Raw genomic sequence first — 12791 nt, 5'->3', positions numbered from 1 at the left:
AGGCAAACCACTTTGCTGGGTTGTGGCACTGTCTGTGGGGGAGTGGTCCAAGAGGGAACCTTGTCACTTGCTACGCTCTCAGCCAGTTTACAGTCACTTCCCCCTCTACACACAAGCAAATTGGGCCCCTCTGGTGCCAATTCTTGGGTGGGTGGGGTTGTATACATTCTAGGAACCTGTGGGTCTCTCCAACAAACTCTCCTGTGCAGCTGGGAGTTTTTCCCACCGCTGCATCCCCACAGGTTCTCACAGCCAGGGGTTTTGAGGCTTTATTTTCCCACACTGGAAGCCTAGGTCTGTCTCACTCCCCAGTTGTTCCTTATGGGAGGAACAACTGGGCAAATTTGGGACTGCCCAGTCCTCCAGCCACTGCTTTGCTGCCTGTCCTCTCTGCCCCTCCTACCAGTCTGGATCTGTTTCTTCTTTAACTCTTTGCTTGTTGGACTTCTGTACAGTTTGATTTTCTGGCAGTTTTGGTTATTTTTTGCTTTTAAATTTGTTGTTGTCCTTTTGGTTGTACAAGGAGGCAAAGTGTATCTATCTACACCTCACTCTTGGCCAGAAGTCTGATCTATCATTTTATATCCACCCAGATTTGCTTTACATATTCAGGTGCTCTTCTGTAGGGTGCATAAATGTTTACAAGGGTTATATCCTCTTGTTGGATTGCTCTCTTTATCATTATGCAGTGTCCATCTTTGTCTCTTACTACAGCCTTTGTTTTAAAGGCTGTTTTTTTCAGATATAAGTATTGCTACCCCAGCTTTTTTCCCTCACTTCCATTTGCAGGAAATATCTTTTTTCACGCCTTTTTTTAGTCTCTGTGTAACTTTCATTCTGAGAGTATTATGCTGGATGAAAAAAGCCAGTCAGAGAAAGACAAATACCACATGATTCCACTTATATGTGGAATCTAATGAACAAAATAAAGCAACAAACAATTAGAAATAGAAATAGACTCATAGATACATACAACAGACTGATAGCTCCCAGGAGGAAGGGGGCTGGGGGGCTGGGTGGAAAAGGTGACAGGATTAAGAAAAGGAAAAAAAAGCCTCACAGACACAGACAACAATATGGTAATTACCTGGGGGAATGCAGGGTGAGAGGAGGAAGAGGAGGGTAAAGGGTAATAAATGGTGATGGAAGGAGACTTGACTTTGGATAGCGAACACACAATACAATATAGATAATATACCATAGAACTGTACTCTTGAAATCTACATAATTTTACTAGCCAGTGTCACCCGAATAAATTGAGTAAAAATTAAAACACAAATCAGACTGTAGGAGCACTATAACTAAAAACAAAGCAGGACTGGAGGGAGAGGGTACAGGCTGACACCACTCAGGTCAGATTTTCTCAAATAGCCTCTGCCATGCTCAGACCCACCCTCTGTGAGTGTGTGGAAGTGGGCTAATTTAGGCATTTTGTCCTTGAGTTGTCACTTTCTGGGGTTCTGGCATTTACCCAGGAGAGACCAGTGCAGTTACTATCGCTCTGGTGGGCAAGGACAATATACACACACTCATCAACAGGGCTGCCTTACTATAGCATTATTTCAACTCCACCATTGGGTACTCTGTTGGGCTTTCTGAACATGGGGACCAGCCCAAAACACATCTCTAAACTCCTGAGAAGACCTAGGAATTCCTATGGCTGCCTGTGTCTCTTTAGAGGTGGGAGCAGAGCATTATGGGCCATGTTGCTGAGGCTGTGTCTGGGTGTGCCTGTGCACCCAGAACCTCACCCTTGCTTTGATGAGGGTGATGACAGGAGTCATCTTTGCATCCACCCTGACCTTTATTTCTTATCATATGCGACCTACCACCAAGTCCTATCAATTTCTTTCTTGCATTTGTTTCCAACCCATCTACTGCTCTCCATTACTCAAGCCAATCTACCACCATCTCTCCCCTGGACCTCTGTCATTGCCTCCTATCCGGACTTCAAAGTCCTTTCTTGTTCTCTGACACTGCAGCCAAAGTGATCTCTACAAAATGTGAAGCTGATTAGGTCAAACTTTTCTGTGTTCCCCTATTGCTTTTAGTATGAAACTGCCCAGTTCTTCATAGGGACCCCAGCCTGCCTCCCCACGTTGGTTTCATACCCCTCTTCTCTCCCTTTACCCTAGCATATCTTTCTATGTCACAAATGCTCCACGAACTGCAGCCACAAGGCTTTTGCATAAGCCATGTCTTCCATCCAGAGCAGTATCTTTCCACTCTTCCTTCACCTGGTTAACCCCTACCCATCCTTCAGAATTCAGTTCAGACATTGTCTCAGAGAGGCCATAGAACCTCTTCCCTGAAGTTCCTCTCCATCACTGCACATGCCTCAGCTTGTGTGATAATGCCCATCACACCCTGGTTAGTAGTTTGCTTCATGAGTGCAGGACTGTATTTGTATTTGCTCTTCATTGTAGAGGGTGACCACCTCTCCTCGTTTGCCAAAAACTGAGGGATTTCTCAGGAAACAGGACTTACAGAGCTAAAAGTAGGAAAGTCATCCTACTACTGTATCACCAGCTCAATATACATTTGTTGAATGAATAGCCATTAATAATCACTAATTGGGCCATCAGCCCAACCACCTACCTGAATCTCAGTGTTTCTTTTCATCATAGGAGTTCCCAGTTAAAGGATAAAAGGGTAGTATAACTCTATCCACCTCTCCCTGGCTTGACAGGTAGTTTTAGGTAGACACAGGTGCTTTCCTAACTCCTATGAGGGGCATAAACCAGACCAAAAAGAGCTGTGCAGGGTCATGAAGACTCTAGGTCTTTCCTTTCCCTCCACAGCCCACCAACAGAGGAAGGTGGGACAGATCCTGGGAAAGATGCAGTGGATGGGGGGGAAACAGATGGGAAGGAAGGAGAGAGTGCAAATAGAGGACAGAGAAAAAGAGAAACTGTAAAGTTGGAAAGATTTGCTGGGAGTAACTCTACCAGAGGAAGTATGAAATCAGACTAACCACCACTCCTATGAGTCTCCTTATTTTTTATTGTTGATACTATTGCAGATGTTTTCATTTTGCCTCACTTTGCTAACCTCTTTTTTAAAAAATATTTTATTCATTTTTTAGAGGGGGAAGGAGGGAGAGAAAGAGGGAGAGAAACATTTATGTGTGAGAGAAGCATCTATGGTTGACTTCCTCACGACCCCACCTAGAGACCTGGCCTACAACCCAGGCATGTGCCCCAACTGGGAATCAAACCAGCAACCTTTCAGTTGGCAGGCCAGTGCTCAACCCACTGAGCCACACCAGACAGGGCTTGCTAACCTTTTTCTTTAATACAGTCTTCTCCCCAGAGATTCCTTTCTCAACCTTGAAATTGTTTTCTCTGATAACTTCAACTTTATAAAATATGCCTACAAAAATAGCATGTTAGTACAACCTCTTTAGAAAACTGCTTGGAAGTGTTTCCCATCCCCCCCCCCAAAAAAAAAACTTATCCTGTGACCTAGCAGTTCCATTTCTAAGTTTATAGTCAAGGGAAATTAATGCAACTGTCCAACAGACCTCATATACACAAATCATTATACAGTTTTATTCAGATAGTCCCAAATTAGAAACAACCCAGCCCTGGCCAGTGTGACTCAGTGGATTGAGTGCCAGCCTGCAAACTGAAAGGTCACTGGTTCGATTCCCAGTCAGGGCACATGCCTGGGTTACAAGCCAGATCACTGTTTGGGGGTGTATGAGAGTCAACCAATTGATGTTTCTCTCACACATCAATGTTTCTTTCCTTCTCCCTCTCCCTTCCTTCCCCTCTCTCTAAAGATAAATATTAAGATAAAACCTTAATATAAATATAAAGATATAAATATAAATATAAATATAAATATAAATATATAAAGATAAAATCTTAAAAAAGAGAGAGACAAATAACCCAAATGTCCATCAGTAGGAGAAGAGATAAACAAAGGTATGGAATACTACACAGAAAAGGAATACTACATAGAAATAAAAAGAATCAATACATGCAAAAACATAGATGAACCCCATAGGCAGTATATTGAGCAAACAAGCCACGTGTAGAAGGTGCATACCATATAATGCCCTCTATGTGAAATTCAAGAACAGTCAAAACTAATCTCACTGATAGGGATCAGAATGATGGTCACATCTGGGAGAGGTTATTGACTAGAAAGGAGCATGAGGGAGATTTGGGGGGTGCTGGAAATATTTTGTATCTGATCTGAGTAGCTGTTACATGGCTGTGTGCAAAATGAGTAACATATGTAGGATTAACACTCCTTATGCATTTTTCTATATATTTCGCAACTGAATTCCTCCCCAAGAGAGCATTCCACACAACAGACACTGGCAGCCTTTCTCCCCCTAAACCACACACACAGGCCCACCTTAAACACAGATGCATTTGCACATTTCCATCCTGCCTAGCGTTGCACTGGGCCATGATAAGCACTTAATGGATGCTTGAAAAATAAGCTTATTTTTCACTTTTATTTAAGTGTAACTGACAATAAGAAAATAAGCTCATTTTAAAAGGTTTTATTTATTTATTTTTAGAGAGGGGAAGGGAAGGAGAAAGAGAGAGAGAGAAACATCAATGTGCGGTTGCCTCTCATGTGTCTCCTGCTAGGGACGTGGCCTGCAACCCAGGCATGTGCCCTGACTGGGAATCGAACTGGCAACCTTTTGGTTCACAGGCCTGCACTCAATCCACTGAACCACACCAACCAGGCAATAAGCTAATTTTTTAACATGCATCTGTTAATAAAACTAACCAATATTTCCTTTCATGTTTACATCCTGATTTTAAAATGAGCTATACAGTTTTTTCAACTAAAAAATTTTCTAGTCTTTTTCTAGAATTTGAGGTTATTTTTTATACATTCCAGTCAGAGATACCTCACAAAGTACAAAGATTGAAGATATTAAGTAGTTTCTTTATTGTCCTCACTCTGAATTCTGCCAGTGTTGAAGCCCATATTATTCTCGCCACTAGGTGGCGATAACCTTGCTGAAATAAAGTGGAGCTGAAATAGAGACCAACACAGAAAGGCAACTAAAACAACTTAGCCTTGTTTTTTCTTTCCTTCTCATACACTGAGTGAGGGGGAAAAGCCACTCACAAATCTGTATTTCAGCTACAATACTGACACCCAATAACACCTCATACATTTTGTAGGTTTTATTTTATTTTTAAATTTTATTTATTTTTAGAGAGAGGGGAAGGGAAGGAGAAAGAGTGGGAGAGAAACATCAATGTGTGGTTGCCTCTCATGTGTCCCCAACTGGGGACCTGGCCTGTAACCCAGGTATGTGCCCTGACTGGGAATCGAACCAGCAACCCTTTGCTTCACAGGCCTGTGCTCAATCCACTGAGCTACACCAGCCAGGGCCACCTCATACATTTTGAATGGGACCTGAGATTTGCAGAGCTGGATTTTCAGTAAAATCTGGTGACCAGTATGTAACATTTTATCTTACGAAATGAACGTGTTTGAAAAGTCCACCCCAGGTACATTCGCTTATGTCTTCGAATGTGATAGTGCATTACTTTTTAAAACTTACCTTAAATATTAATGTCAATCCTATCACTCCAATATAGACCTCCCACAACTTGTATATCTTGCCCAGTAAGTCAACTGAAGTCTTTATGGTTCAGTTGTTTCTTTTATTTTTCTTTCCCCTTCATTTCCATCCAGTCTTCCATGATAGTTTTAATGTCTCCCTTCCACATTTCAGCAAACAATTCTTATTAGTGTTTTTTTTTTTAAGAAACAATGGACTTTGTTAATTGATACAACTTTTTAAACTGTGTCTCTTTTCTTTCCCAAACCTTAAGGGGAAAAGCGCTACACAGATTGGATTGCCCAATAAAAACTGTTTTGCTGTAGACACAAGGCTAAAGTGAGGTCCTGGCAGCCAGACACTGATGCACTGGAACAGCCTGTGTTACGCTGTAGGGCGTGGCAAGGCTTCACGGGCCATCCCCTGCCCCTAGACCTGCCCTTTGAAAGGTTTGCTCTCATATGTTTAAAGAGAAATATTCCTCTTAACCAACATCACCCCAATAAATTTAACTAAAAATAAAGAAGTACGTACATGAATACAGAAATAAAACACATTACCTGGCCATAGCTAAGCAGTAGATAGCGTTTTCCCTTGGAGTTCTCCCGCTGCGCTCAGAGAAAGATGCGAAGGAGGATCTGAGTAGAAAGTCAGCCCTGGGTGTTGTGTAGTAAAAAGAAGGGTGTGAATGGCCTACTCTGGAAACTGGAGGGAGTGGGATTTGTGGGAGGTATGTATCTTTTGTGAGCTTTTCTTTTTTCATATCCATGGCAATATTATTTTTCCAATTTTGTTTTCTTTGTAATTCAGAGGTTGTATTTTTATCTGCCAGCGGAAGAAATTTGAGAGTCTGTTCTCTTGCATCCTGCTGTGAAATTACCAAAGGACTGACAGGTTTCCTGCTTGCAGTTTGTTCCTTGAGAGGCAGTGGCTTGACCACAGGGCTTTGTGAGTCCTCATTCCCAGCCTTATGCCAGCTCTTGGAGGTCATTCGTGGTTTGCTGAAACCATCCACCATCACAGTGTCTCCAACTTTTGCCCCGAAAACTCTTGATCCACACAGCTGGCTTTTATAAAGGTTGTGACTCTGAGCCTTGAGCACCCATTGTTTTATTTTGATATAGATCCTCATGGGGACTGACATTTTCGGAAAAGAAACTGTGGACCACATTTTACTAAGCAGATACAATACGCAGTCTTTATGCTTGTGTTTGAGCGCAATGGCCAGGGGAGCTTGGCCTGCGGCGTTTCTGCATTCCAGGCACAGCACACTGCAGTTGACAAAGGCCTTCAGAATCAGCAGCTGGCCTGCTTCTGCAGCTGCATGAATGGGACATTTAGAGACATCTGCATGCAGGGCTTCATGGCACCATGCTCGGTGAGGGTGGACGCCAACCGCCTCATGGGGCCGCACGCCCTGCTTCAAGGCCCACTCAGTGAGCTCAATGTAGCCATAAAAGGCAGCAATGTACAGGACCACCCTCTTCTGGTACCTGGATGAGCGAAATGAGTTGGAGTCGGAGTTTAGCAAGTCAGCAAACAGACAAGTGCAGTTACACTAAATGCCCATGAAACATTCTACTTAAAATTTTTGTTGCTTCCTAACTTTTACCCAAAATGTTTTTCAGAAAAGGCATATAGTAATATGCAGGTTAAATTGCAGAGGTCCTGCTTAGGCACATGATCCTACTATGCACATGCAAATAATTCCAACTGGTTTCCTCAGAGCAGTTTTCTTTCTTATGAAAATTCAATGCTCAGGAGAAATATCAAGCTTTATAGCAATTGGCAAAGTATTGGAAGAAATTTAGCACATTTTAGAAATGTGAAAGGGGTACATGTTTGTTTGTTTTGCCTATTCTAGCAGTCCTCATTTTCAGGCTTCTCAGAGTCCTTGCTGCTATCTGATCTAAGCACCAGGTTGCCACCCTCCACCGGCACCACTCCCAGTGCCTAACTGGTCTCCCACCTCCATTCATCTCCCTCCAGGCTTTTCCTCACACGGTACTCAAAGATCTTTTTATTCTATAAATTGGAAGTTTCCTGTCCTCTATTCCAAACCCTCCAATAGCTTCCCACCGCAACTGAAATTCTAACTCCTCACCTTGGCCTATAAGGCCCCTCATCATCTGGCCCCTGGACCCCTCTCCAGCCCCTCTTCCCACCAGTCTCCTTCTATTTCACTATATTGGAGGCACACTGGCCTTGTTACTATCCTTCCAGTAACCTAGAAGGCACAGTTGACTGATGGGGGAAGGCTGTTTGGAGAAAGAAGAATTAGGGAGGGAAACCTAGACAGGGCCCCACCTGCCAGAACATACTTGGGCAGGGCTATCTGACCCCACTGTAGAGACGGAGGGAAGCTAGCCTGGTATCATCCAAAATACACTGTATTTAACTAACTCTCCTGTGTCTGCTTGCATGCTCGCCACACCACGTTTTGCTGTGTAGGTGGCTTCCCATGTAATTTTCCTGTGAGGTAGATGGTTTCCCCAGAACACATGGGTCTCTAGGAGGACTCTGGCAGTTAGATTATAACTAGAGTTATACATTAATACAGTGGCACACATCAATTTCTTTTGAAAGTCACTAGTGCAAGTCAGCACATCTGAATTTGATCAGTTTTCTTGACCTGGGGAGAAGAGCCTCTCCTGACCAGCCTCTCCTGACCAGCCTCTCCTGACTGGCCTTCGAGTTTACCCTTAGCACTCAGATTGTGGGGACCAGAGGTGCTCTTGGTACCATGGCTAGTTGATGCTGCTTTCTAAATGCATCTTTTCGAAATATATCCTCTCAGTCCTGAGCCCAGGTCAGGCCACCATCTTCTCTTGACTATCTCCCTGTTTCCCTCCCTGCCTCTGTCTCTTGCATTGAAGCCCAGCTGCAATGTCTTCTGAATGCTATAAAGTTCAAATTCCTTTGCATTCCTGTGGGGCCTGCATGAGCTGGCCTTTCTGTATATTTTCAGCCTCTGCCTACTCCCCCCTCTCACTCTGTGATGTACCATGTGGAATTTCTTTGACTGCCTTGAAAATCCATTCTCTTGCCCTGGTTTTTGTTCATGTGGTTCCATCTGCTTTGGGACATGGGGTTTTTGTTTCTGTTTTCCTCTCTACCATTTCTCTGAGTACCAACTCTTCGGGTCTCAATCTTAATTCTGTTTCTCAGGATGACCCCCTGGGACCGGTTAGGTTCTCCATAGTATCTATTCTCAGATTGTCTGGCTCTGAGCCCAGGCCCTAACACTTCTCACACTAATGACAGCAGCACCTAGCATTCATATCCTCTTGCCATATGCCAGGCAGCTCTCTAAATTCCTTATGATTCCTAGATAATTTAATCTTTAAAACAGTTCTATGAGATACTGTTATCACTCCCATTTTATACAAGAGGATAGTGAGGTACAGGATGACTATATAATTTGTCCAAGTTTACACAACTAAACCTTGAAGGTGGGTCTTTGAATCTAGGCATATGAGCCCTGGCATATGAGCTTGTACTCCCAAACACTTTGCAATGCCACTTCTTCAGAAATTGGCTACTGTTTTCTGTTTTCCCTACCGGAAGCCTAGGCTATATCTTGGTTATTGCTACGTTCCTAGAGCTTTGTGTAATATAGAGAAAATGCTCAACAGATATTTGTTAATTGGGTAGAAAATAAAAGGAGCTTTTCAGTGTGATTATTTATATTCTCTAGATTGTATTTAACTTTTTAAAGATTTTATTTAAATATTAAGTGGAGGTAGTTAAGGAGATAAGCACTAGAGTTGCATTGTTAAGAGGATCCAATACCCAGTTATGTTCTTGTTAGCTGTGTGAAAATGGACAGATTTCCTAAAATCAGTTTTCTCATCTATAAAGTAAGATAAAAGAATATTGACCTCATAAAAGTATGAAGTTACCAATAAATATAACTGTCACAAAGTACTCAATAAATATGCACTATTAAAAGTAACAGTGTAGCAGGGCTATTTCTTTGGATTTAGAGCATCAAAAGAATTATTACTGCCCTGGCTGGTGCAGCTCAGTGGGTTGGACACAGGCCTGCAAACCAAGGGCTTGCAGGTCTGACTCCCAGTCAGGGCACATGCCTAGGTTGCAGGTCAGGTTCCCAGTGCGGGGTGCACGAGAGGTAACCACACATTGATGTTTCTCTCCCTCTCTTTCTCCCTTCCCTTCTCCCTAAAAACAAATAAATAAAAATCTTTAAAAAAAGAATTATTACTATCCCCAAATAGAAATTAATTTTAAATATTTGAATATTTTAAAAACTTGCAAGAGGTGGCTTCCAATCTATCACCTCGCAGAGCCCTTAGAGCCGCTAGTGGATATGCCAGCTTCTGGAAGGCATACTTAAATCACCCACAAGGGGGCACTGTTCTAAAATACAGCACCACTGATTTTAAATCAAAAGGGTAGTAGTGTAGCATTTGGGAAGCTGCAGGCATACATTAAAATGTTCACCTGCTTCTCTAAACCTACCCACCTCCACTGCCTCAGGCACACATGTTCTACTTCTGAAAATGTATGAATATTGTATTAAGTGCAGTTTGAAAACTTACATGGGCGCTTATGAAAAGACCGCCAATTTTTCAGCTAACCAATTAGCAAATAGTGGGGTTTTTGTTGTTGTTGTTTGTTTTTAGAATAATTGAATGTACCCTGACTGGCTTAGTTGGTTGAAATGTTGTCCTGCAAACCAAAAGGTCGCAGGTTCGATTCCTGGTCAGGGCACATGCCTAAGTTGCAGGTTCTGTCCCCGGTTGGGGGTACCAGAGGCAACTGATGGATGTTTCTCTCTCCCATCAGTGTTTCTCTCCCTCTCTTTCTTCCTCCTTTCCCCGTTCTCTAAAACTCAATAGGCATGTCCTTGGGTGAGGATAAAAAATATAATTGAATGTGGCAGTGACAAGACACTTATTACAATGTCTTTTAAAAAAGGTGTTCAAAGTCTGATAACCAAACCAAACTGGCCAACCACTGAAGTAGTTAGTGTTTCCCGAGGAACATCTACCCAGACTGCAATCCATCCCCAGAGGCCGTCAGTGCTGCGGCATCCCTGCTGCGCTGTTCCATCCAGTCTCTCAATAACGATGTCTGACCGAGACGTTCTGAAAGGAATCGGCATGGAGCAGCAGTACACCAGCCGTGGAGTGAATTGCAGACTCCAGGTGCTTTGGAAATTTAGTAAAAATTAGTTAAATTAAGTTAGTATTTGCTTTATCTCCGTACTTAAGTACCGGCTTTTCGTTTGATAAGTAGCGTTGGACTTTAAGTTTTTGTCCAAGGAGACAACCCATCAGCAATTCCTTCCATCCATCCCAGACGTCCAGGCGAAGCGTTGTGCCTGCGGGTGAAGAGAGGCAGTTCACAGTGCAGTCCATCTCTACGGCTTGGCGATCCGTAAAACCTCTAAAGATAGCTTTCCCCAAACGGAGGCATGAACTAGATGGGAAACAAAAGGTAACCCTAAAGTAAATAAGTAGACAGAGGTTATTTTTAGCATAGGCCTGCGCAGGAATTGCAGACCGGGCTGAAACGCTTTCTGCGGCTATCTTTTCAAAAAGCCCTGTGGGTACTGATTCTGGGATGACGTATCCATCACTGTGAAACTGAAGCTGTTCTGTTGGAAGAGGAAAGTAAAGAAAACGTGGCAGGGCAGATGGGCTGGCTGCTTGGGCCTTTAGCTTATGAGTGGGCTGTGGTGGAACTGAACGGCCCCTTTGTTCTATGCTTCACAAAATGGGAGCCATTCTGCACTATGTTCACCGCTGCTGCGCGACTTACCACCTGCTCCTCCACCGTTTACCCTCTCCTGACCCTGTGTCACCACATTCCCTTTGTTGTACAGGCAAGTGTTTTCCAAGACTCTTTTTTTTCTTTGGTCTTCTTCTGATTTGCTCACTCTCCACATTCCTCAGGATAAAACCCAGTCTGGCCACCTTGCCTCTCTCCACTTCCTGGGACCCTCCTGTCTCAGGAGAGCCAGCTTGCTCCTGTCCAGGGCACTCTGACATTTCACCTGTTCTTGAGACACACCAAGTCCACTCCCATCTCAGGTCGTAAAGACTTATCATTTCTTTTGCTTCCAAGGGCCTTTATCCAGATTCTCACAGGAGCGTGAGTCTCTTTCAGTTTTCAGTTCAAGCATCCTGCCCTCACAGAGGACCTTCCCAGCCACTGCAGCTGAAGCAATCTCAGCCAGCCACCACCTCCTCCCCTTAAATACTCTCCATCCCATGACCTCATTTCAACTTCTTCATGTCCTCTGTCATCAGTACTTGGGATCATTTTACTTGCATAGGGATTTCTTTTCATGCCCCTACCAAAAAGAAAGCTGGTTTGGGGACTGGTCACTCAGCCTGGCACTTGGTGAGTGCTCACTAAGTACTTGTTGGTTGACTAACAGGCAGTCTCAGTGATACTAAAGGCTGCATTGACCACCCACGTGCCGCTCACTCCCAAGTCCAAATCTCCAGCCCAGGCCCCAGCTCCGGACTCCCCCTGCCAGGGACATGGAGGTCCGAGGGATTGCACTACCTTCATGGTGTTATAAAGGACAACTCATCACCTTTCATTTCCCACCGGCTTTTCCGCCTGCCTTCTGTGTCTCAGTGGGTGGCACCACCTCCTTCCTCACTACCTACGCTAGAAATTTCAGAGTTGCTTTCTTCATTCCTCCCTTTTTCTCATGCTCTACACCTGTGTAAACTAGTCACGGAGGCCTTGCCTAGTTTATCTCAGAAATGTTTGAGACCTCTGTTTCCTTGCCTTCATCTCAACCAGCTCCACCCTCTTTCAGGCCGAGATCATCTGTCGCCTTCGAGAAGCACCAACAAAACTTCCTCTCCCTTCAGGTCTCTGCTAAAATGTCATTTCCTCTTCTGACTAAAATAGCCTTCCTCTTACCACCTCATTCTTTATCCTCTTATGCTGCTTTCCTTTCCCGCATAGTTCTTATTTCTATTTAAAATTTGACATTTTTCTCCTAACTTGATGGTGCTTGCTTTCCTCACTGAAATGCAAGCTTCAAAAGGGTAGGAACCCTGCTACTCACGCACAGCCCTACGCCCGCTTTCTCAGTGGTGCCTGGGTCATGGTGAGTAGTCAGTGAATAGTTGGCGAATGAAGCTCCGCCCCACTCCCCAAATCCATTCTGGGCATGTGCTGTCCTCCTCACCCTCAACAGCCCAGCAGGCTGGCCTGCACTTCTGCATGCACCCCAGGCTGTTTCTGGCTCCAGGGC

At 43.9% G+C, this 12791-nt stretch overlaps 1 protein-coding gene across 2 annotated transcripts in view; it reads right to left on the bottom strand.

Moving 5' to 3' along the window:
• The window catches only part of ANKUB1 (ankyrin repeat and ubiquitin domain containing 1), a 39538-nt gene that overhangs the window by 7262 nt on the left and 19485 nt on the right, over window positions 1–12791 (bottom strand). For both annotated transcript variants that reach the window (XM_037061837.1, XM_037061838.1), the window contains exons 4-5: window positions 10778–10892; window positions 6107–7038 (exon numbers count right to left, since the gene is read on the bottom strand). In XM_037061837.1, the coding sequence (XP_036917732.1) occupies window positions 6107–7038; window positions 10778–10892 (1047 nt within the window). The remainder of the gene's footprint in view (window positions 1–6106; window positions 7039–10777; window positions 10893–12791) is intronic.

This window comes from Sturnira hondurensis, unplaced genomic scaffold, assembly GCF_014824575.4.
Source record: "Sturnira hondurensis isolate 20B ecotype Veracruz unplaced genomic scaffold, ASM1482457v3 Scaffold0013537, whole genome shotgun sequence".
NCBI lineage: Eukaryota > Metazoa > Chordata > Mammalia > Chiroptera > Phyllostomidae > Sturnira > Sturnira hondurensis.
Note: the sequence above shows the minus strand (reverse complement) of the source record. Positions and strands in the feature narration are given on the sequence as shown.